General features: G+C 42.5%; 1 protein-coding gene across 2 annotated transcripts in view; it reads left to right on the forward strand.

The window, feature by feature from the left end:
* Positions 1-25,493, forward strand: part of STON2 (stonin 2) — a 146,478-nt gene that overhangs the window by 115,623 nt on the left and 5,362 nt on the right. Inside the window, exons 5-6 of one of the 2 annotated variants that reach the window (XM_024736318.1) lie at positions 15,649-17,487; positions 22,812-23,682. In XM_024736318.1, the coding sequence (XP_024592086.1) occupies positions 15,649-17,487; positions 22,812-23,182 (2,210 nt within the window). In that variant the 3' untranslated portion in view covers positions 23,183-23,682. Of the gene's footprint in view, positions 1-15,648; positions 17,488-22,811; positions 23,683-25,493 lie in introns of those variants that run through there. The other variant, XM_024736319.1, reaches the window with a different exon arrangement.

Raw genomic sequence — 25,493 nt, forward strand, 5'->3', positions numbered from 1 at the left:
TCATAACAGCACAGATGTCTCATATTTTGGTGGTAAACGTGGAACTTTGGGTGCTTTTTATTATTTTTTTCACTTTTCTGTATTTTCTTCAATGGACATGGATTATTTGTGTTTAAAAAAAAAGTTTTTTTAAACTTCTATGTAATTAGATTATGAATAGTAGACTTTAGACTCACTCCTATCAAATCTTTCTGAAATTATATCCAAGTCACCTTTGATTGGTTTTAGGTGTTTCCTAAATCTCTGAGAGCAGCACATTCACAAACCATTTAATGGTGGATGACTAAACTCTTCTTTGTCGATCCTTTTATCATTTAATTTCAGGAGAGGCTCATTTTACCCTCTGTCCCAACATTGGGTTCCTAGATGAAGTCCCTAGTGCAATTCAGTTCAAAAGGCTTTTATGTAGCTTCTCTTCTCTAGGAACTTACTGGCCATATTTGGAAAATAAACACAAAGGGATCTGCCTGTGTGTGCTGTGATAGAGGTATGGACCAGGGACTCCAGGCCTGCTTGGGAGTTGAATGACTTCCAACAGATCAAGTCTGAGTGCAGCGTGACTTTGCCCAGAGGTAACTCTTTCTAACCTTGGCTTTTAAATTCTGGCATTTTTGTCTATCTCTGGAATAGTGAGGCTTTAGAGGCCTGGAGCTGGAGAAGCCTCCTTCAGACCAGACTAAGAATGGCAGCCCTAGGATGTTGAATAGGGACCAGAGATAGGTTGTTATTTCAGCGGCTGGGCTTTGTTTTTGTGGAGCAGGAAGTCATTATCTGGAGAGTCACAAATCCTTGAGAGTTCATTTCCATTTCCGGAAAGGGAAGTGTCACTTGTCCGCCAGCAGTTAGAGGAGCTTTATCACCAGAGCTACCAAGCCCCACAAGGAGCTATTCTAAGTCACTGTCCTGTCAAAATAATCACTGGTTTTTTTTTTTTTCTTTCTTAATCACAGGTTCCTGATACAGGGAGTGTTTTCTGCTTTTTATCAAAACTTAATGTACCTACTAGTGCATATCAGTTATTTTCATTGCCTTATGTTGATTGTTAAAATTAAAACTTTTATACTAAGCCAAAATAAAAAACCCAAACCCTCAAAATGAAGAAATCAGTACTCTCTTTCTCTTCCTTTCATCAGTAATAATAAAAATAATTTAAACTGTAGAGCGTGCCATATTCTACAAATGGCAATCGCGTGCATTCACCTGTCTTATTTGATCCTCACAACCGTACTGTGGTAGATAGACTGGATTATTATTATCCTCTTTAAAAGCGAGGAAACTGAGACAGAAATTGGGTTACTTGTTCAAGATTAGATAGTTCTAAAGACACTGAGCTGCAGTATACGGGAGGGGTCAAGCTGAGGGTTGTGAATTCGAACCTCCAGGGTTTAGATCCTAACGCCACCACTTGCTTGCCGGTGACATTGATTTAGTCATCTAACCTCTATGCCTGTGTCCCCATCAATAGAATAGGGGTAATGGTAGGAGCTACCTCATGTAGGTGTCTCCAGGATCAAATGAGATGGTTTTGGTACAGGCCTAGGCAGAGCACCTGACAGGTGATGCATGACATGTGATACGTGACTGGTGAGTGTCAGCTTTGCCACTGCTGTTGTCTTGGAGGTGGTGGCCATGGTGAGCTATTATCCTCTCTCCTTCCAGCAACCTCTCCTGCCCTAAAACCCAAAGTCTGCTCCTGAAATCACCAGAGTACTCCAGACACACTCCAAAAGTCCCCATGGGCTCTGTAGGGTTAGATAATCCAATCCCAAATTAAATGCTTTGAAGAAAAACTAACACCATAAAGATCTCTTTCCCTGACTCAGTTTCGCCCTGATTCTAAAGACAGTTTGTACCTATCTCCTCATACACACTCCTAATCCCTCTTAATCTTAATCAGAAATCTTAAGGATTTAGAGTACATTCTTCCTCTTTAAATGTTTTTGGGACTACTTATTCTTTATTTGCTAACAACCGTTATTAAATCCATGCTGACTAGTGTATTTACCACAGTCTACTCTTAAAGATAGGATGGCAATTCCTATGCTATATGGCATGCTTTTAAAAAGTCTTTGAGGCAGCAAACCTCCGTGTTTTAGGTTGTGCGCCCCACCCTATGATGTAACTGAGGTTCTGGCTTAGAGGTGGGCTGATGCTTCTGGCTTTATGTCCTTCACTTGACTTCTGTCATACATGCAAAGAAGAAGAGGCAACAAGTAACCATGTGTACTGATCAGCCGGCTGTGTGTCCAGCTGCAGAAGAGATTCATTATGACCCCCAGGAAAGGCCCTCCGTGAGGACACAAAGGTTACTGTTTTTACAGAATGGAAGGCAGCATGTTTGTCAACATCTCTGTGTGTCACAGCGGGGCAAGAAGCTTTAGGTTTGGAGATAGAAGTCCTAATCCCATTACCTCATCCCTGTCTACTGCAGTCCCTGACTTTAAATGTCAACAGGAGTCAAATTTACTTCATGAAACAAATCATCAGCATTGATCATCCTTCATCTGGTGTCATACTTTCTTATTACTTTACTGCATATCCCCCCTGATATGGAATTTCTGCATATCCCCCCTGAGAAGGCTAGACATTGAATACATGAACTGGAATTAATATATTTTCATGCTCTGCAGTCCAAACTCTTTTAGCAAACATAATGCTCATACTAACAGCTCCATCAGATCCTGCCAACAATTACCGGCACTTACTTGTTTTGAAGGGTGTCCCATGAAAATCCTCATCTGAGAACATTAAGCCAAAACACCTAGGCCCTAAAACTGCATATGCAGAATAATCCCTACTTTGTAGAGAGGTGTGTGCTCGTGAATGTGTTATGTGCAGAGTGAGAGAGCTTGAAGGAAGCACACTATGATGGTGACATCAGTCATCTCACGTGGCAGCAAGATTCGGGTGCTTTTAATTGTCTGTGTTTCTGCACCATCCAAGTTTTCTAAAATACAACTTCTTTCTTAAAATTATCAAAACGTTTTACCTTCTTTGTATTATAGAAACAAAATTTATTTACTTTAGAACTTGGTGACTGGAACATTCATGAAAATGGTTTGTTTTAAAATGAACTCACATGGGAGTACATTAGGTTCTGTGGGCCTTAAACCTTGAGTTGTCCCCAGCTGAGGCAAAGAACACTCAACCTTGGTCCCTGGGACAGTTGGGGAGCAAGTCAATTAAAGGACATCTGTCAGTTCAGGATGTATAAAGGTATGAAAGTGTTCTTGTCCTTCTACTTTCCTCTGTTCTCTAGTTACTTGATTTCATTTCCCTTCTTAGAAACACTTAACAGTTTCTGGGAGACTTTTGAAAAGGCCATGGCCTCTTCGATCTGATATGTAACCAAGCCTCTCAACACACAAGTTTTGGTTTAATATCTTTGTAAAGAAGTCTTTATTCCAAGACTGCTTTCTGCACTTTTATGGTCTTCTATCTCTAAAATGCAATAACTGCCCACCTCAGACCCACTCACACAGCGTGAAGAATTGTAGGACTCACTTGGAACCTAAAACTACCTCACTATGTGAAAAGTAATCACAGGCCTTACCAAACAGTGGTTGAGCACTTCTGAATGTTTAGAAGCACGCTTACATGTGTTATTTCATATTTGCTTCCAAACTAGAACGGGGATTCTGATTATCCCATGTTAAATGGGGAAATGGCACAGAGAGACTTACCCAAGACCACAGGGGGTTTTCGGCAGAGCCAGGACTAGAAATAAAACCTTCTGTTCTGTGGCTTTATCAAAGTTCCCACAATGCCAAATGTCTCTTTTCAGAATCTTCCCCAAGGGTACCTGGACTCTAAGGAATAATTGTGACAATAACACTGCTAAATATTTACATAATGTTTGCTATGCAAACGCCAAGTACATTAACTCAGCCCTCGCCACAACTTGAGAGGTAAGTCCTATTATTATCTCCATTTTAGAGTTGAGGGAACTGAAGCCTGCATTAAGTAACTTGCCCAAGGTCACAGAGCGAGAAGGAGTAGCCAGGATATGAGCCAGCCTGAAGCTGGAGTCCGTACTCTTGACCACTTGACAATGCACTCAGGGCCTATCCACTTCCTACCTGTTTATGCCTAGCGTGACCTGGGCCAAAGATGACAATTCTAGGGATGAGAGTCTTAAAATTCCTTCCTTCCAAACTTACAGAGTTTGAAGTAAGTGTCTTGTATTATATAAGCAAGAAGAATACTGTTCTATTTCCTTGTGAAAAGAGCAAGGGAGAGTAAAGAGGAGCAATAAAATGGAAATATTTTTGCTCAATAGCCAGACAAGTTTGGAAGGTTCTAGGAATTTATGTCTGCCCGTGGTTCCTACAAAGATCTTTTCATCTGTCTTCTGCCTGGTTGCTAAGGAGCTTGGATTGCAAGGAACAGAAGCCAACTGTACTACCTTTAAGTGACAGGAATTTATTTTAAGGATATAGTTGTTTACAGAATCAGAAGAAAAGCTGAGAACTCAAGCGTCAGGAAGTTGGTGTATCAGCTTTTACTATGTTACAAACCACCCTGAAAACTAGTGGTCCCCCTAAACAACCCTTTGTTTATTAGCTCAAGATGCTGCAAATCAGCAATCTGGGCACGCTTGAGCAATTCCCCGTCTATACTAGGCTGAGCTGATCTCCTTAGGCGCTCACTCGTGTGTCTGCGATCAGCTGCCTGGTTGGCTAGGGTGCCTTACTTCTCCATGTGGTCACTCATCTCCCTGTAGGCTTGTTTGAATGATGGTCTCGGGGTTCCAAGTAGAGCAAAAGAGGGCAAGCCGCAGCATGCAAGCACTTTTCAAGTTTCTGCTAGTGATGTATTTGATCTTGACTAAAGCAAATCACATGCTGTAGCTCAAAGTCAATGTAATCACATGCCCTAGCTCAGAGTCAATGTGGTGCGGGTGTGGGGGACTGCCCAAGAGCACGGATAGAGAAAGGAAGAATCTGTGGCCATTTTTGCCGTCTCCCACAGATGGCCGGGAACCTTAGCATCCTTCAGGCTCAAGTCAGCAAGGACCTATGTGCAGACTCTTCAGGGTGCCTCCATCTGAATAACTTGGCTCCCACCACTTTCTTGCACTTGAGTTAGTCCATTCAAAATTTCCAACAGGAATCTGACTTTTCTTGGGTCATATGCATCCTGGGTGGGGCACCTTCACTGACACTTCAGAAAGACATGCATGAGAGGAGAAAAGTTCAGTTGTGTTGCTGTTACCCCAAGGAGCAGGGGAGAGATGCAGGGAAGGTAATACAGTATTCCTTCCCTGTATATTGTTTGCTGTATCGACTTTGTTCTTCCCCTCTGAATCGTGTGGGTTGACTTTTCCTCTAAGACTCATTGAAAGCAAAAGTAACAGTCTCAACCTGTTATTTGAGCAATAGGAGAGTTAAACCATTTAATTCAATAGATATTTGCTATAAAGCTAGTGATGACCCTGGCATGAGTCAAGATCTCACAGACAGACCCTCTTCCTTCCATTGCTATGTATTTATTGGACACCAAGAGTATAACCAAGAAAGGGACATCAAAAGACCTTTGTTGTGATAGTGAGGTCGCATAATCCTTGGCCCTGGCAGCAACTCCAATAGTTATTTGTTTCGGTCAGTTTTATAATTTTTGCAGAATTGGAAGACTGGTTTTAAAACTTTCTAGAGAGCAAGGTGGGTGGTGGTCAAGTCATGCTTAGCTAGATTCAAAGCAACATGGAAAGGCCAGGATAGGTTGTTAGCATGGCCACCAGGGAGCTGGAGCATGTATGAGTCAATTATTGCCCAAATCATGGGAGAGTTTAAGGGAGTAATAGATCCTTCTTATTTGCCAAAGCACCTTTCCCTTTGGACTGACAACCACGGCCATTTTTCTGGTTATAATGGCCAACTCTTACAGACAGAGGACAGGGAAGAGGTGAGAGCTTTGTGTGTGTGTGCACCCATGCTGAGTATTTGAAATATGCCTAGTGCACTGAACTAGCCTTCTCCAAATGCTTGGTCGTGATCTCCAAAGGTTTGATTGTGAGCCTCTAATATTTGTATGTTTATAAATATACTATATTATAAATATATTTATAAATTACAAGCAAGTATTTTATTTTATGGTTTCTAACATATAAACAAAAGTTAGAAAAATATATATATATATATATATATATATACATATAGCTGATTCACTTTGCTGTACAGTAGAAACTAACACAACATTGTAAAGCAACTATACTCCAATAAAAATTAATTTAAAAAAAAGTCAACAAAAATAGAAGTTCTGATATTTTCTCCCTCCACCCCAGTGGGTCATCCTGTACCTCCTTGGGTGCGCTGCTCTCCTTTGGGGACTGCTTCTCTGGAATACTATAACATCTTAGACCTGCCCAGCAATTACAAAGGCAATTCTTAGGGGTAGCAGAAAGTTGCGTGTCCTATCTTGACCAAAGTGTACTCATGACTTAGCACTTCTGTTATGTGGTAGATTCTAGTGCTGTTTTGTTATAATCACAGTGACTTCACGAACGCAGACTCTTATATCTCTTGTAATTCCCAAGCCTTTGCAATAATTATGGAAAGATTTGGATTCATGGACTCATAACCTGAGACAAACATTCTTCTTTCTTTCTCCGTCCCACTTTCCCTTGATTCTAATGAAACTTCAAAGGCATTTTTTCCTCCCACTTCTTCCCCTCTTTCCTCTTTTTTGCTTCCTTAAGAATTCTGAAATAATAATTACATATTTTTTATTGTGATAGCTAACATTAATTGTGCTACGGGTTAATTAAATTCAGTGTCCTTTAACGATCTCTGTTACCCTCACAACAGCTCTACAAAGTGGGTACCGTTATTATTCCCCCTTAAGAGGTGATAAGTATGAAGTTTAGAGAGGGTGAAGTAATGTGCCCAAGATCACACAGCTTTCTAAAGCAGGGCCAGGTCAATCTGACTCCAGAGCCCAAGTCCAAGCTTTCCCCTCTGCTGCCTGCAGTGGCACAAAATAGGTGGTGAAGACAAGCATGGGGCCTGGAGCTCAAGCCAGCATTAGTACAAGCCACTTTTAAGCCGTCTTTTCTATTATGGGCCTTGTGTCCACCCAGGAGACACTGGTGTATATATGCTGGATGGTGAGGGTCCTGGAGCAAGTGAGGAAAAGTACTGAGTCTGTGTATGAATCATCTGGAAATAGCTTTTCACTCTGTTTGCCTTATGAGTTCTTCTGAAAAACTTGACAGGTTCAGGAGTACAAAGAGATCTCTACCTGTTAGAATAAATCTGTTGTCATGCTAGAAATTACTTGTTTTCCTACTAGGTTATTTTAACTTGGTATGTTTACAGTTTATAAATCGCACCTACTGTCAGTCTGTAAGAATGTCTCCTTTGATCTTGGTAACGAAAAGGGAGCTGGACAAGTACTGAAATGAAATCGAATTACCTACTCGAAATTCAATAGAAAAGAAGTGGCTTACGGCATACAGGAGCTGTTTTGTTATTTTGTTGTTGTTGCCATCGCTGGAAAATCCACATAAAGAGCAGTGAGCTTTGGGTAATATAGGTGAAAGGAGATCATTTGTACGGATCCTTTCAGCTTGCAAGAATTGCCCCTAACCTTTCTATGGGTGAGCTTAGCCCAGCTGACTATACCCCCATCCCAACAGACCTTTGGAATTCCTCCTGCAGGGTGTGTTATAGCCTAGCCAAGTTAACAAATGGAAGATAGGCCTGATACAGACTCAGTCAGAATGCCTGCTCTTCTCATTCCCAATAAATACACATGTACACAAGCAAATGTAATAATGCATGAGAGCCCCCAGCGCTGTTTCTTTGCCGCCTGACCAAATTTACAGAATCAGCTGTGGAGAAGTAGCACTTCCCATCGCTAAGGTTCAAAATGATCAGACTTTGAATCTGGTCCACAGTAGAATGGCTCTGCCTGTAACTGTTTCAGGACAGTGAAGGGAAAGAAGGCATTGCTGTTTGTGCTTAAAGTGTGTAAGTTCATCAGGGTTAGGTGAGACTCCCAAGCTCCACCCCCAGAATAAGTAGGCAGGGGTCCATGCCCATGGTGCAGGTGCTCCATGACCCGTGCAGTGGACGTCAGAGTTAGAAGTATTATATGCAAAGAGGATGATGAGTCCCAGCTCTGTAGACTGATTGGCAGGACATTAGTACCAGTTAAAAGTAGACCCGTGTATTGAAGGGAGCAGAGAGGGAGATGACAAAGCCATTGGTGAGACTGAAACCTCTAGGTGAATTCCATTTGGCCGCTTTGACATGCTCTCTGAGGCATAGTTCTGTTTTCTGTTACTCACCAACATAACCAGGAGGACAGTCAAGCCCTTATCCTTGGGTGCTCCCTAATCCTTCATAAGTCTGGTCCTTTTCTCTGTTTCTTACTATTGCAGTTAAGAAATGGTAAAAGTAGTAAGATGTGTCTTTACCTTCCTCAGAAGTTCCAGGATTTGGGGGTCATCCTGCCAAACGTGAAACCTGATTTTACCTGTTCATGTAAGAGTGATGAGGCTCTTAAAAACTGAGATCTCTGGGCTTCCCTGGTGGCGCAGTGGTTGAGAGTCCGCCTGCCGATGCAGGGGACACGGGCTTATGCCCCGGTCCGGGAAGATCCCACATGCCGCGGAGCGACTGGGCCCGTGAGCCATGGCCGCTGAGCCTGCGCGTCCGGAGCCTGTGCTCCACAACGGGAGAGGCCACAACAGTGAGAGGCCCGTGTACTGCAAAAAAAAAAAACCAAACAAAAACTGAGATCTCTGACCAAATGTAACAGCATGTATGGTTTAGTCCCTTTTAACCCTAATTTAGGGCATACTGATTCACCCTAGTTTTTCACTCAAGTCCAGGACCTTGTCTGTTCCCTCACCCGCTTAGGGGTCCAGTGGTTCCTTGGAGCTTACAAGCATCCTGGCTTGTTGCTGCGGTGTGTCCTCACGTGGTGACCAGGTGAATAGTGAGTAAGGACCTGGGGGCACACGCAAGTGAGACTTCCACTGTGGCAGTGGGACAGGCAGTCCTGGGGAGTGACCTGTCCTGGTCACAGTAAGGGCACGAGCACTGTAGGCTTGCCACTGTTTCTAGGAACTTACCCAGTGCCCCTCCAGGCAGTCGTTTTCCCGGTCCCCAGCGCTGGCACTTCCTAGGCATAAGAACTATGCTCAAATCAGAGTCAGGATGAAGACCCCTTTTTTCCCTTGCCTCTACCATACGTTCTCCCTGACAGTAACATCTGGCTGCTACTCCCTTCTCTTTTAAGCTCCTGAACCAAAAGAGCCCTTTCCACTCTCTTGTCACATCATAGAAGAGTTTGACGGGCCATTAAGCAGAGAGTTTCACAGTCCATCCAAAAGGGCTCAGACCCTAGAAACTCCTCTTTGTTTACTCCTCTTTGGTGGGCTCGGAAAATAGTTTAGGATGGGAAGGAAATGCAGGGGGCTTTTTGCTATGGCAACAAAAAATAAATAAAACACAGGTTAGGTTAGGTCAGCAGGTATCATCACTAGTTAAGCCTCTGAGATGCCCTGATATATAAAATGTCAAGAGATTGATTTATGTTAAGAGATTAATTTATTAAATGGATTGCCAGTTTTTCAATTTACCGTAGATATTGGAATCCAGCCCTGCCCCTTGCCTATGACCTCTGCTGGGGAACTGAAGTTGGGCCTGTCAGACAACAGCAAGGGGTTACAGTGGGATCTCTGCCCAGGTGGGAGAATACAGCCTTCATCTAAGACAACATAAGAAGCTGATATCAGAAAGGCAAATTAAGCCAGGGAAACCAGTAAGCCAGTTGAGTGGAAGTTCAGTTGTTAGAGGAAGAAGCCAAAAGCAGGGATCCAAAGGTTGACTATTGAAGAAGCCATGGGGAAATGGGCAATGGTAAAACAGGCAAAAGTTTAGAACCAGATTTTAAAAATTTAGAACAGACTCGGAACACAAGATATTGGGGATGTTCCTGCGCCATTCATCAAACTTAAAGTCTGATGCTTGCTTTTATGAGAGAAAAAAAAAGGGTGATGAAATGTATTAGGTCAGTCTTGATAAGCAGGGAGGGAGTTGGCAGGGTGAGCTGGACCAGTCATTTGAAGGTGCTCAGTACCGCTTCTTAGGTCCTCTCAGCAAATAAAACCCAGAATGCAGTGTAAAATGTTCTTGATAGGGATTCTGTCAAGTAGTGGTTAAGTGGTAGTTTGATGAATTGACTTCTTCACTTTGGGGATATCTCTGACCAGCATCAAAGCATCCCCTCTCCATGACAATGCGGAAGGACAGATAAATAGACTCAGACCCTGTGACTCTCCTTTTTATCAGTGTATTGTGATGATTAAGCAGGTCTCAGCTTATTTTATCCAAGTTAGAAGCTCCCTTGATAAGGTTCAAATGAGTAACTCCTTTCTCTCACCCATACACATTCACATTATCAGGGGAAGACTTTATGCCCAGAGGCTTCCCTGTATAAATGTCAATCCTGTTTAGTTAACTTCTTTTCTACCACTGAACAACGCTCCTAAAAAGTTGTGTGTCAAGATGACTCTTACACCATTTCTCTTTAGTTTGCATCAGTAAAGGCATTAAGGAAGCTCTTAGGTACTGGAAATTCTCCCTGTGGTGTAGAATAAGAACCTAATCTTCATCCATGGCTTTTATTCGGCAGAGGCCAACTCATAATGCTAAAAGCAATATGGAAGAGAGAGTAATTAAAATGATGCTGGAGTTTTGGTTATATTTTAATAAGTCAGTAAAACGGAATTGTGGATGATAGTTAATGTTGTTCTAAAGATCATTAGTTTTTGCCGATTTCTTAGTGGAGAAATTTGCCAGACTTTTTTCCCCCTTATTGTTTCCCTTACCAGCCACACCAGTCATAAGTGTCTTAGGGATCTAACTGCTGCATTATCAACATGGACTACAGTGAAGCTGTTGGCTTTCTTGCTCTAAGGTCAATCAGTGGGAGGAATAAAGATAGGTTTTGACCTCTTAATATTTCTTTATTTTGTAAGCAATACAGCATTTTTTAAAAAAGAATACAGATTTAGAATTTTAAAAATCACCTCTTACCCCACATGAGACATTTGTTTTCACATCAAAAAGCTTTTTAGTACATATTTACACTTTATATCATGAATATGTATCATTCTAGCAGCAGTAGCAACAGCAGCAGTAGTTATAGCAGCTAACATCTACTGAACATTTATTATTTGCCAAATACAATTCTAACGTCTGTATTAAATTTTCACAGCAACCCTGTTAGGTAGGATTTAATATTCTTCTAGTTTCATAGGTGGGAAAGCTGAGACGCAGAGAAGTTAAACAACTTGCCCAGTCACATAGCTAATAAGCTGCAGACACGGAATTGAAACCCAGGCAGTCTGACTCCACACTGTAGGCTCTTGTTATTCACTCAACAATATATATCATGATCAGCTTCCAGTGAATTAACATCATCAATAGCATTGTCTTGATTGATGCATGAGATTCCATTTAACCAATCTCCCATTATTGGACATTTGTTTCCAATTTTTCCATGATACAAATACTGCTATGATAAACATACCACTATATACATCATTACATGTCTGTCTTGTTCTTTCCTTAGATAAAGCCTATAAGTAGAATTCTTGGATTATTTTTTCTGAGACTTTTGTACAAATTTTCAAATTGCCTTCCAGAAAGATTTCTTTTTAACACTTACATTATAGAGTGTAAATTTCCATGTGTCACCAGTAATGATTATTATTCTTTCTAAGTCTTTGTCTCTCTGACACAGGGAGAATTGTATTTATTCTTTTTTTAAAAAAAAATGTTTAGGGCTTCCCTGGTGGCGCAGTGGTTGGGAGTCCGCCTGCCGATGCAGGGGACACGGCTTCGTGCCCCAGTCCGGGAGGATCCCACATGCTGCGGAGCGGCTGGGCCCGTGAGCCATGGCCACTGGGCCTGCGCGTCCGGAGCCTGTGCTTCGCAACGGGAGAGGCCGCAGCAGTGAGAGGCCCGTGTACCGCCAAAAAGAATGTTTACTTAATTAATTAATTTATTTTTAATTTATTTTTGGCTGCGTTGGGTCTTAGTTGTGGCACGTGGGATCTTTCGTCGTAGCGCGCGGGCTTCTCTCTCTCTAGTTGTGGCACGTAGGCTCCAGAGCACATGGACTCTGTAGTTTGTAGCACTTGGGCTCTCTAGTTGAGGTGCAGGGGCTTAGTTGCCCTGCAGCATGTGGGATCTTAGTTCCCCGACCAGGGATCAAACTGCATCCCCTGCATTGGAAGGCGGATTCTTTACCACTGGACCACCAGGGAAGTCCTGTATTTATTCTTTTATAAGGTTAAACTCTTTTTTCCAATGAGTTATTAGATATTTATATTTCTTCATTAGTGAATAGCCTGTTTTCATCCTATTTTATTGTGAGGGTGTATGATTTTTATTAAGGATACACTGTCATTATATATTAAAGAGGTTGAATTTTTGTCTTATACAAATACTTTCCCCAAGGAATTTTACATACAGATTGTCATTTTTTTTATACGTGAAAGTCTCAAAGACCATTCTTTAATAAAAAGAGGCTCAGAAAATATATGACTTAACCTTTATAAAAACAATTGAGGATGTCCTTCAGTCAGTGATAAATGAAAAAAAAAATTAGAACTCACAAATAGGAAAGTCAGTGTTAACGGGATAATTTTTAAAAGTACTATTTGGTGGTCCTTAGGTTCACCTCAAGAAATGCTTTATTTTCATATGAAAATATGAACCACTATGACCTATATGAACTATGGATCACTTTTGCTTTTCATCTATAAAAGTGTCTTTTTTTTTTTTTTTTGGCTGCGCTTCAGTAGTCATGGGGCGGTCTCAGTAGTTGTGGCTCGTGGGCTCTAGAGCGCAGGCTCAGTAGCTGTGGTGCACGGGCTTAGTTGCTCCGCGGCATGTGGGATCTTCCTGGACCAGGCATCGAACCTGTGTCCCCTGCATTGGCAGGCGGATTCTCAACCACTGAGCCACCAAGGAAGCCCTATAAAAGTGTCTTTATTAAGATATTTTTTCTTTATAAGTGATTTTGTAAGAAAAACAAATTCTCATTTTCAGAAATTTGACCTATACCCCACTATCATCCCAAAGGATGGATTTTTAAAACAGGTTGTAATCATGGAAGATGAAAATGCCAAAGGAGAGACTTTATAAGTCTTTTGAAACTTTTTGATGGCTGTCTAAGAGAATGTAGAATCTCTAGAAATTAATTTAATTCAAAAAATTTCCCCCCAAATTTAAAGATACTTCATTTAAATTGTATTAAGAGTCAAATGCTTCACAACTGTGTAGGACTTGGTGTGATCTCAAGTAACTTGGCTTAAAAACAAATTTATTGTAAGAAAATTATCTTCAGTGGAGACAGAGGCCTTTTCCCCCCCTTTTTTTGGTTTGGGAGAGGAAGATGAGAAGTGCTATTTTGGGGACAAGTCTCCCAACAGAAGAGAATCCTTTAGCAGCAAGAATAAACAGCTTTGGCAGAAAGCCACCCTCCAAAGGAAAAGGACTTAGGGCACGTTTTGAACTAGGGAGTAGTAATGAGCTCCAAGGCAAAAAGGATATCCCTGGCACAAGGGGTGGGTCAATACCAGACTGTCTGGGTGGAAATACTGCTTACAAAAGCTCCATAGAGCTGCTTCATTAGAAAGTGATGCATTTTGCGATACACCCCTTTTGCCAGTTCTCTAGGGAGGATTAGTAACTGTTCCAAGGAAGTGATTGTATTTTACTCAGGGCCACATTGTTCCCTTTAGGCTTCATTACAACAACAACAGCAGCAGTTATAGTAGTAATAAAATATAAGTCCTACAAACCTGGATTGTTTTCTGACCCTTTTCCCTTCATTTTCTAGAAAATAAATCACTTATGCATCTACAAAAGTGGATTAATGATTAATTTGAAGGAGAGTCTCATCTTTCATTTTATAATGCTTTGAAATTCTTTTGTGATGCTGCATATATAGAAAATACTTTTTGTTCATTATATTTCTGGGGCGAATGTGGGTATGTATATATGCTCACTCATGCACGCATTTAGCTTATATTTTCAAACTGATTTTTTCGGTAGAGGTAATTGCTATTTGTTTGAATAAATATACTTTGAGAGATGGATGAGAGGCAGCCATCCCATCCATGTGTAATTACATGTTTAATTATATGTGACATTGCTCATTTGGTGTGGTTGGATACGATATTCGTGAAGATTTAGCAGGATGGTAAGAAAAGCCAAGTATTTGACTTAACCATTTGAGTATTCATTTCTCTTTGATTCCAAATTTCTGGCAGTAAAAACAGTGGGTGGAATGGCGGCAGAGATCCCCATACACATTCCTCCAGAGACAGAGAGAATAGAACTGCTCCAAAGCAAAGTTTCTTTTCTCACTCATTCAATTAACAGTCCTTCACTGAGCATTTACTATATGCCAAATACAGATTTGTTTTCTGTGCCATTCCTTCCTCAGAATCCACTCCTTGCTTTATAAAGGCCTCATTTCCTCCTCCTTCCCATAACCCCAGCAGACACACAGCGTCTTTACTGAAAAGGTCTGGGTCTTCCTGCATCGAAACTCAACTCCTGTATCTCCTTCCTCGAAGGCCCTGCTAGGGTGGAGTTTTATTTGTAATAATCTTTTTTTTTTCCCATAAATTAAACCCCAAGATGGAAAAGTATTTTAGAGAAAAAAGAAGAGATTAATGTCAGGAGCATTTTCTCATGTTATACGAACTTGTAAACATTTTAATGGCTGCTTGTTATTCCACTGTATGCCTCAGTTAACGTTCACCCAGAACTTGGTTCCTAATTTGGATTTATTTCCTTAGGGTGAGATTACTAAGTCATTGTTCATGAATATTTGTAAGACCCTTAATACAAATTGCCAAACCATTTTCAGAGAGTTTGTAGCAACTTATGGTCCCATTAAGGGTCTATTTACTGTTCATATTATAGCACCTTTACCCTCGTCGAATACTAAAACTTTAAAAATCTTCACTGATTTTTGGGGTTTAATTTACGTTTTTCTTATTACTAGTGAGACTGAACATTTTCTACGTGGTTATTAGACATTTTTCCTTTCTCTTTCCTGGGTTGTCTGTATGTGTCCTTTGCCTGTATTTCAAGATTTTGTATTTTTGTTATTCACTTGTGTAAGTTTATTTCATATTAAGGATGTTAACATTTTGTCTTTAATATTTATTTACCATATTTGGGTAAAAATCTCTCCGATTACATTATTTACAATCATATTATCACTTAGAGCATATGGCTTATTTTGTTCAATGAGATCAGCTTTATATCATTTTATGTAGGAGGTAGTTTTCAATGTTTAAAAATATAAGAATACATACTTTAGAGTCAAGGAAAAAAAATCTATTCCAGAAACTTCGATAAAATAAAGGGAGAATGTATAAGAGTTAAATTGCAAGGGACCTGGGTCCTATCAGTGCTTCTGTATTGACATTTGTATTCTTACTGCTTATTACAAAACTGTGAGAGCTGTGCCCAGACGAAACACTTGAGGACAAGTAATGAAATGCTTTGGAATTTACTGGGTTCCATATAAAATTCTAGTCATCCCTCATTCCTATACCTCTAGAGGCCCTGAATAGCAGCCCTTCATATGTTCTCCTTTTCCTTTTAGACAATTCTTCCTCTCTTCAGGAAGATGAAGAGGTAGAGATGGAGGCCATCAACTGGCAGGCCAGCAGTCCAGCTATGAACGGACACCCCGCCACTCTAGTGACCTCTGCTCGTTTCCCTAGCTGGGTCACTTTTGATGACAATGAAGTCAGCAGCCCTTTGCCATCAATCACCTCTCCTCTGAAGCCGAAAACACCACCTCTTGCATCTGTGATCCCAGATGTACCTTGTAACTCAACTGGGTCATTTAAGAAGAGGGAACGTCCCAAGAGCACTTTGATGAACTTCTCCAAAGTTCAGAAGCTGGACATTTCCTCCTTAAACCATCCGCCTTCCGTGCCTGAGGCTCCTCTTTGGAGGGCAACCAATCCTTTTCTGAATGAGACTCTACAGGATGTACAACCCTCCCCTATAAACCCTTTCCGCGCTTTCTTTGAGGAGCAGGAGAGGCGCTCCCAAGACAGTTCCATGTCTGGTACCACAGGCAAAAGCCAAAGAGATTCTCTCATTGTCATCTACAAGGATGCCATCAGTTTTGATGATTCAAGCAAAAACCAGTCACACTGTGATGCTGTTGAAAAACTCAAACGACTCCAACTTGAGGATCCCGATCGCTTAGGGAGTACAACACTCCCTGATGATGACCCAATAGCCTGGACTGAACTAGATGACCACCCACCAGGTTCCGCACTGTCCCAGCCCAAGGATGGGTGGCCCATGATGCTTAGGATCCCTGAGAAGAAAAACATCATGTCCTCTAGGCACTGGGGACCCATCTACATCAAACTGACAGACAGTGGGTATCTGCAGCTGTATTATGAGAAGGGCTTAGAAAAGCCATTCCGTGAGTTCAAGCTGGAGATCTGCCATGAGATTTCAGAGCCCCGGCTCCAAAACTATGATGAGAACGGCAGGATCCACAGCTTGCGGATAGACCGCGTCACCTACAAGGAGAAGAAGAAATACCAGCCTAAACCTGCCGTGGCCCACGTGGCCGAGAGGGAACAAGTGATTAAGCTGGGCACCACCAATTACGATGACTTCCTGAGCTTCATCCGTGCAGTTCAGGACCGTCTCATGGACCTGCCAGTGTGGTCAATGGACTTGTGCACAGTTGGCTTGAACTACCTTGAAGAGGAGATTGCAGTGGATGTCCGAGATGAGTTCTCTGGCCTTGTGAGCAAAGGAGACAACCAGATTCTCCAGCACCGTGTCTTGACACGGGTCCACATCCTGAGTTTCCTCTCTGGCCTTGCCGAGTGCCGCTTGGGTCTCAATGACGTTCTCGTCAAAGGGAACGAAATCGTTTCCCGGCAAGACATCATGCCCACCACCACCACAAAGTGGATCAAGCTCCACGAGTGCCATTTTCACAGGTGTGTGGATGAGGATGTATTCAACAGCTCACGGGTTATTCTGTTCAACCCTTTGGATGCCTGCCGACTTGAGCTAATGAGGTTCAGGACAGTATTTGCTGAGAAGACCTTGCCATTCACACTCAGGACTGTGGCAAGCATCAGTGGGGCAGAGGTGGAGGTGCAGAGCTGGCTGAGGATGTCATCTGGCTTCTCCTCTAACTGTGATCCTCTCACTCAGGTTCCCTGTGAGAATGTGATGGTTCGCTACCCTGTGCCCAGTGAGTGGGTGAAAAACTTCCGCAGGGAAAGTGTCCTGGGGGAAAAGTCTCTGAAAGCCAAAGTGAACCGGGGGGCAAGTTTTGGCTCAACTAGCTTGTCTGGCTCTGAGCCTGTCATGAGAGTGACTCTGGGAACTGCGAAGTATGAGCACGCCTTCAAGTCCATTGTGTGGAGGATCAACCGACTGCCTGACAAAAACTCAGGTAGGCAGAGCTTCCTCTTCTGTGAAAACCGCCACGTGGCTGTGAAAGAGCTGGGGTCAAAGTTCCACATGCTCTCGCCCTATGAAGTGCTGGTTTTTGTTATGTGATAGGAATGATGATGGGGAGGGATGGGGGAATGGGGGACCAGAAAAACAAAAATATTTGAGCAAAGTACTTAACAAACACGCGTGACCCAGTTCACTCCATCTTTCTACTCTCTTACTATCACAGTTCTTCCATAAAACTATGCATTCTTCTTCTCAGCTGGGCTGCTAAGCAGATTTCCAAGGCAGCTTATGATTCTGTATTCTTTCTGACTCATTAAAGTTTTATCTGGTGTTGGAAGCTATCCTTTTCCAGATCCTAGAAGGCTTCTGGGCTTTGAAGAGATGTCTGTTGCCCCAAGTATAGGTAAAAGAGCCAGTTTATGGCCAATCATGTGTACAGTACAGGCCAAGAGTTAGATTTATGATTCCAGTCACCCTGTGCAAGGCCTGTCAATCATAACATCCCAAGTTCAGAGCCAGGATCTGGAGATGGGGAAGGGGCTTCTGACCAGACTGAAGATCCAGCCAGGACATGAAGGTCCAAAAGGACTGAAATCCAAAAGGACAGAAAGTAAGGGAAGGGATGTTTAATTTAAACAAAGGAGACAGTTTACCAGCCCTAGCTGGCCTGCTCACAGCTAGCAGGGGTGCTTCTGTGCTTGAGTGAGCCTGAAGGCAATGACTTTCCTCATGGCTCCAGTGAGATCTGGTGAAATGACAAAACTAAGGAGTAATCAAACCAGCTCTAATAGCTTTGTTTCTTAGAGTAAGTCTGGGTGACCCCAGTGGTAGGCAGTAAGCCCATGATCCTGTGACCCTTTTAAATCACTTTTCTTCTTGTTTATAATAAACTTCGCTCATCTGTTAAAAAAGTGGGTATTTGGGCCAGAAAAAAAAAAAAAGAAAAAAAAAAGAGAGAGAGAGGTTTGGAAAAACTGTTGGTTAAAGTCTTTCTCTTATGCAGATATTCTTTTTTCCATTCTCACTATTAAATCCTAACAATATGATTGGAGTCTTCATTTCCTGTTCTGAGTGTGGAGTGGCTGTGTTACCCTAAACGTAAAACAATGTGAAGCCAAGAAGCAATACGATCTGGCCAACTCCCTAGGCAGGCCAGGCAGTGGACACACACCAGGGCTTTCTTGTCAGACACTGGGTGTAGCAGTGCAAACTGAAAAGACAATTGGACCTCTGTGTTTGAGGCTGGATTTGCCACCCCCTATTTCTAAACTGACAGAATTTTTGACATAAAGTCCTCCTCTCTGAGCTTGCTTATTCATTTCCCTAAAATCAGCGCTGTGTCCTCCTGGTGATAGCACTGTGATTTCTGCCTCAGCCACGGGGCCGATGTGAATTGATGGCAGGAAGGAGAAACCCTCAATTCCCCTTTGGCACGGATGCCCTTGAGAAGAGAACTGAGGTAACAGGGGAATTACCGTTTAACCCGCAAGAGGCTTGACATGAGAAAAGACCTTTTTTGTGAACCTTATTTGTGAATGATTTTTAAAATACATAAGGACAGCATAAGGATATTTGGGGATATTTCTCACTTAAACCTACCCCCCACTCAATTACTGCTTTTGCTGTCATGGTTGTATATTTTTAGACATGAAATCCCCCCAAGAGCTTCTTATTTCTACTTCTGGCCAATGGTATATTTCTGTATCAGTTCAGGAAATTAATAGCACCCTTTTTCTGGAAACTTGAGATGTACAGGATCTGAATTCCAGTCAGAATGCAAGTTCTTACCATTGCTGGTATTCTCTGTGCCCAGCCCCTGCCCTCCCCATCCACTGCTCCATCCGTGAAGCCAGAGAATTGACGATGATCTGTTAGTAACTGTCCCTTTTCTGAGCTCTTCTTAGTCTTGAGATAGCTTTGGGAAGGTGCCTTTCATAGGCCATTTTTCATAATCCTCACACCTCTATTTACAGTGAAAGAGGACTGAACCTCTGCACATCTGCTCCCACCTGCAGTGGCCCTGCAACCCTAGCCCCAACAGATAGGATGGTCAGCAGGGCAGCATGGGCCAGCAGGTTGGCATCCTGGGCTTTGTCGGCACCTCAAGTCTGCAGCCACGGCAGGCTTATCCCAATCAAGCCATCAAAAGGCTAACAAGCTGCCACTGGATTCCAACATGGCTCCCACCAGCAGGGTCCCTCTATCTGTGCTCTCCCAGGACCCCTCCCGTCCTAATCCCAAGAGCTTCCCTTTAATCCTAGAAGGCACCAGAACAAGTTTCTGTGCTTTCCCAGATTGTCTGCCAGGAAACAAAACATTCTGTTCTGCATAGGTAGCTTTCTTTGCTGGAATTCCAGTTCTCATTAGATCAGGTGAAGGGAAAACAATTCTAATATGATTCCCCTTCTATGGAAAATAGAAATCTGAATTTTAATATTGAATTTTCTCAGCTTCATCAAGGAAGATGACATAATGTGAGCTCATTAGTTCATTAACATGAATTAAATTATACTAGCTTTCAAAATTGTACTTCCCTATCTGTCCACTAGCCCTACACATGCATTAGCTGATGCTAGAACTCAAGAGAGAATGTTGCTTTCATAGAATTTTCTGTGAATATGCTTTGGTGGGGTGAGAAGAGGGGGGCCAGTTTTGTGGAAAGTTATGATTTTCAGTGTTCCAACCATGTGTAAATAAGGGTAATTAGATAAAACTGTTGTTCAGGTTGCTATTGAATTAAATTAAGAAACTCCTCTAAATACTTTGTAATGATCTAAATCTATAGCAATATATTGAGAGGAGTGTAGGACATAATTTGGAGTCAGTTAGATAATGAGTCTTATTCCCAGTACTACAAGTTAATGGCTGTGTGACCTCAGGCAATTTACTTAAACCTTTCAGAGAAATCTCAAGTTTCCTCTTTTATAAAATAGGGTTATTAACACCTAGCTAATTAAAGAATGGAATTAGTAATGTTTTTAAGTGTTTAGCACAGTCTCTGGCCTGTAATAAGTGTTCAGTAAGTGACAGCTATATAATTACATCTGTGGTACACAATTTAAAAAAATTGGATTCGGGCTTCCCTGGTGGCGCAGTGGTTGAGAGTCCGCCTGCCGATGCAGGGGACGCGGGTTCGTGCCCCGGACTGGGAAGATCCCACATGCCGCGGAGCAGCTGGGCCCGTGAGCCATGGCCGCTGGGCCTGCGCGTCCGGAGCCTGTGCCCCGCAACGGGAGAGGCCACAACAGTGAGAGGCCCGCATACCGCAAAAAAAAAAAAAAAAAATTGGATTCATTTTCAAATAATATAATTTTTACTACTACATATATCTTAAATTCCTTTCCTAAAAAAACTGCAATTTTTTCAATTAATTTTCCAAAGTATTACTCTTTAGAAAGACCCATTGAAATATGTTACATTTGTGAAACAGAGCAAAACAAATACTTCACTCTGTTTGTTTTCCTTGGAGAGCGGGTGTGTATGTCCTCAGGCTCCGAGATTAAAAAGTCCTGCCCAGACCAATAAAGGAAATTGGAACTGTTTATTTGGGGAAACTCGGATAACTAAGGGCTGTTTCAGTTACATAATGAAGTCAGAGTCACATGGTTTATCCACAGTGAGTTACTTTATGGGTTTCTTACAGCTTCCTTTTTCTCCACCCCTGTCACCCTGCAAACCTGTCTTGAGGTTTGAGGACTGTGAGGTTATGACTCAGACAAATGGGTTAAGAACACCTGGGAGTCAGACTGCTGGGTCCAGTTCCTGGCTCTGCCACTTTCTAGCTATGACCTTGGGCAGTTGACCTTACCTTCCGAAGCCTTAGTTTCCTCATTTGTGCAGCGTAATAATTATGACCTCAAGGGACTGTTATGAAGAGAGAGAAGTGAGAGAATCTGCATAAAGCACAGTACTTGGCTTAGAGTTATCAACAAACATTTCCTGTTACATCCGATGAACGAGGACGAGGCTGCAGTAGTGATCGCCATGGAACTAAGTTCTGACTCTTTTCCCTCAAATAATCTAGTAACAATCCTCAAATGAAAATCAAACCGTAAGTTTGCCTTCCAAATACAGTAGAACTAGCCATAGATTTATAGAGTTAAATAGCGGTAAGGGACGACGCCTGGCATTATCCAGCCTACCCTTTTCCACCACCGCCCAACTCAGCCACTTCACACGTGAGGAATTGAGGCCTGGAGAGAACAAAAAGGACTTGGGTGTGGGATCTCTGCACTTAGGAGAGCTGCAGGTCAAACCCAGGTATCCTGACTATTAGTCTGTATTCTCTCCAGCGTTCCACATGCTTCCCTAAAGCATATGTGCTGTTTCTAAGCGCTTTGTCATTTTTATATGCCGTATATGCCGTTCACCAAAAAAACGTGCCAAAAGCATTTTTAAAAAAATAACAGGGCTTCCCTGGTGGCGCAGCGGTTGAGAGTCCGCCTGCCGATGCAGGGAACACGGGTTCGTGCCCCGGTCCGGGAGGATCCCACATGCCGCGGAGCGGCTGGGCCTGTGAGCCACGGCCGCTGAGCCTGTGTGTCCAGAGCCTGTGCTCCGCAACGGGAGAGGCCACAACAGTGAGAGGCCTGCGTACCGGAAAAAAAAAAAAAAAATCAAATGCTGGGCTTCCCTGGTGGCGCAGTGGTTGAGAGTCCGCCTGCCGATGCTGGGGACATGGGTTCGTGCCCTGGTCTGGGAAGATCCCACATGCCGCGGAGCGGCTGGGCCCGTGAGCCATGGCTGCTGGGCCTGCGCGTCCAGAGCCTGTGCTTCGCAGCAGGAGAGGCCACAACAGTGGGAGGCCTGCATACCGAAAAAAAAAAAAAAAAAAAAATCAAATGCTATTAAGAAAATTCATCTTCCAAAGGAAATTGATGATTTTGCTCCAGGTGGCCGTCTTTGATGTTTTATTAGGTGCTAAGTGCTGATCTCTTTTATTCCTTTCTGCCAATCTACAACCTCTATTTCATAGTATTTCTACTGTGCTGATCTCTTTTATTCCTTTCTGCCAATCTACAACCTCTATTTCATAGTATTTCTACTGTGTTCACAGAGCACTCTGACCTGAGCAGGCAGAATGCACTCCATTTCTCAGGTCATGGGTTTTATTGCTAGGCTACCAGGCTACTGTAGTCGCATAGTGTTACGTCAAAGGGTCTGAAGCACATGCAGTGTGATTTCTGCCGAGGCAGATCCTCTGCTCAGAGCTGGATGCTCTTAAAGACTGCCAGGCCTCCTTTTGTTTGTTACTGAGGCTCTTCTACTTCCTCCCCAAAGAACCCGAACCCTAGATTCTTTGTCTTTCTTTCATAGCTTCTGGTCACCCACACTGTTTCTTCTGCCATCTTGAACTTGGCTCTGACCGGGAAGTGCCTTCCAGATTCGCCAATCACATTAACGTCGAGTTCAGCATGCCTACAACTTCTGCCTCCAAAGCTGCCGTAAGATCCATCTCTGTGGAAGACAAGACCGACGTCAGGAAGTGGGTCAATTATTCTGCACACTACAGCTACAAGGTAGCCTCGGGAGGCATCTGGCTCATGTTTCCAAGTCTGTCTGTGCACCCGCATGCCCTCCCCCTTCTCATTCCTTTTAGCAGTGCCTGCCCAGGGTGCACGGCATTCTCCTACCACCTTGCAGGCGGTTTACCATGCATAGTTGTGGTTGAGTCTGCTCTGAGTTAAATGAATAATCTCTCTAGCAGGCAAGAGAAAGGTTGGAAAGAGAAGTACAGGCTGATGAAGGAGGAGTATATAATGTCTTTCAGTCATCATGAACAACAACAGAGTAATGGGATTATTATTACTCATTTGTCATATAATTTATGTGCAGGGGAGTGAGTTTGGAAGTGGAGAGAGGGTCAGGAAAATGCTAACCCAAAGCATATATTTCAGCTACAGGTGTTGATGAAGTGGATCTGAATGAAGTTTACATAGTGAAGTATGACACAATGTATGACAGTATGTCATAGTGAAGTATGACATATACCAAGTCATACAACCTGGTCACTGGGCCATAACTGGACAAACTCAAAAGGCAGGCAAGCTTCTATAATAGTAACAGGATCAGGGCTGTGAAGGAGGAAATGAAGTTGGAGATTTCCGACACAAATAGTGATTGTATCCTGAGTAGTTAGAAATTCAATAGGAGATTATATGCCAAAGACGGAAAACAGGGGGTTACTGAAGAAGGATTTGGCAAAGTGGTTTAATAATTTTCTATTCGAAAAAAAAAAAAAAAAAAAATCAAATGCTATTAAGAAAATTCATCTTCCAAAGGAAATTGATGATTTTGCTCCAGGTGGCCGTCTTTGATGTTTTATTAGGTGCTAAGTGCTGATCTCTTTTATTCCTTTCTGCCAATCTACAACCTCTATTTCATAGTATTTCTACTGTGCTGATCTCTTTTATTCCTTTCTGCCAATCTACAACCTCTATTTCATAGTATTTCTACTGTGTTCACAGAGCACTCTGACCTGAGCAGGCAGAATGCACTCCATTTCTCAGGTCATGGGTTTTATTGCTAGGCTACCAGGCTACTGTAGTCGCATAGTGTTACGTCAAAGGGTCTGAAGCACATGCAGTGTGATTTCTGCCGAGGCAGATCCTCTGCTCAGAGCTGGATGCTCTTAAAGACTGCCAGGCCTCCTTTTGTTTGTTACTGAGGCTCTTCTACTTCCTCCCCAAAGAACCCGAACCCTAGATTCTTTGTCTTTCTTTCATAGCTTCTGGTCACCCACACTGTTTCTTCTGCCATCTTGAACTTGGCTCTGACCGGGAAGTGCCTTCCAGATTCGCCAATCACATTAACGTCGAGTTCAGCATGCCTACAACTTCTGCCTCCAAAGCTGCCGTAAGATCCATCTCTGTGGAAGACAAGACCGACGTCAGGAAGTGGGTCAATTATTCTGCACACTACAGCTACAAGGTAGCCTCGGGAGGCATCTGGCTCATGTTTCCAAGTCTGTCTGTGCACCCGCATGCCCTCCCCCTTCTCATTCCTTTTAGCAGTGCCTGCCCAGGGTGCACGGCATTCTCCTACCACCTTGCAGGCGGTTTACCATGCATAGTTGTGGTTGAGTCTGCTCTGAGTTAAATGAATAATCTCTCTAGCAGGCAAGAGAAAGGTTGGAAAGAGAAGTACAGGCTGATGAAGGAGGAGTATATAATGTCTTTCAGTCATCATGAACAACAACAGAGTAATGGGATTATTATTACTCATTTGTCATATAATTTATGTGCAGGGGAGTGAGTTTGGAAGTGGAGAGAGGGTCAGGAAAATGCTAACCCAAAGCATATATTTCAGCTACAGGTGTTGATGAAGTGGATCTGAATGAAGTTTACATAGTGAAGTATGACACAATGTATGACAGTATGTCATAGTGAAGTATGACATATACCAAGTCATACAACCTGGTCACTGGGCCATAACTGGACAAACTCAAAAGGCAGGCAAGCTTCTATAATAGTAACAGGATCAGGGCTGTGAAGGAGGAAATGAAGTTGGAGATTTCCGACACAAATAGTGATTGTATCCTGAGTAGTTAGAAATTCAATAGGAGATTATATGCCAAAGACGGAAAACAGGGGGTTACTGAAGAAGGATTTGGCAAAGTGGTTTAATAATTTTCTATTCGTAATAACATCCTTAGATTTATATGATCATTTAATTGTTCTTTATTTCCTTACTTGCGTGATTTAAAACATTAAACTACCAAAAAGAACAAATACTCCATCTTGTGGCCAGGAAAAAACCCAGCACTTTCCTCAAACATGACCCTAGTCAACTGTTCTGTCTTGGATTGTTTCCCTCATCATAAATATCCAAGTGGTATTGAGAAGAGCGGCTTTAATTATGAAACTCCTTCAGCTCAAAGGATTCCCTGCTTGATTTATCAAAGGCTTCAGATGAGGTATATCACTCTCAAGGCAAGATTAATTTATTAATCTCTTTACAGTTATAGCTACAGTATTTTCCAAAAGATATAGGCAGAAC

This window comes from Neophocaena asiaeorientalis, unplaced genomic scaffold (genome assembly GCF_003031525.2).
Source record: "Neophocaena asiaeorientalis asiaeorientalis breed wild unplaced genomic scaffold, Neophocaena_asiaeorientalis_V1.1 scaffold152, whole genome shotgun sequence".
Taxonomy (NCBI): domain Eukaryota; kingdom Metazoa; phylum Chordata; class Mammalia; order Artiodactyla; family Phocoenidae; genus Neophocaena; species Neophocaena asiaeorientalis.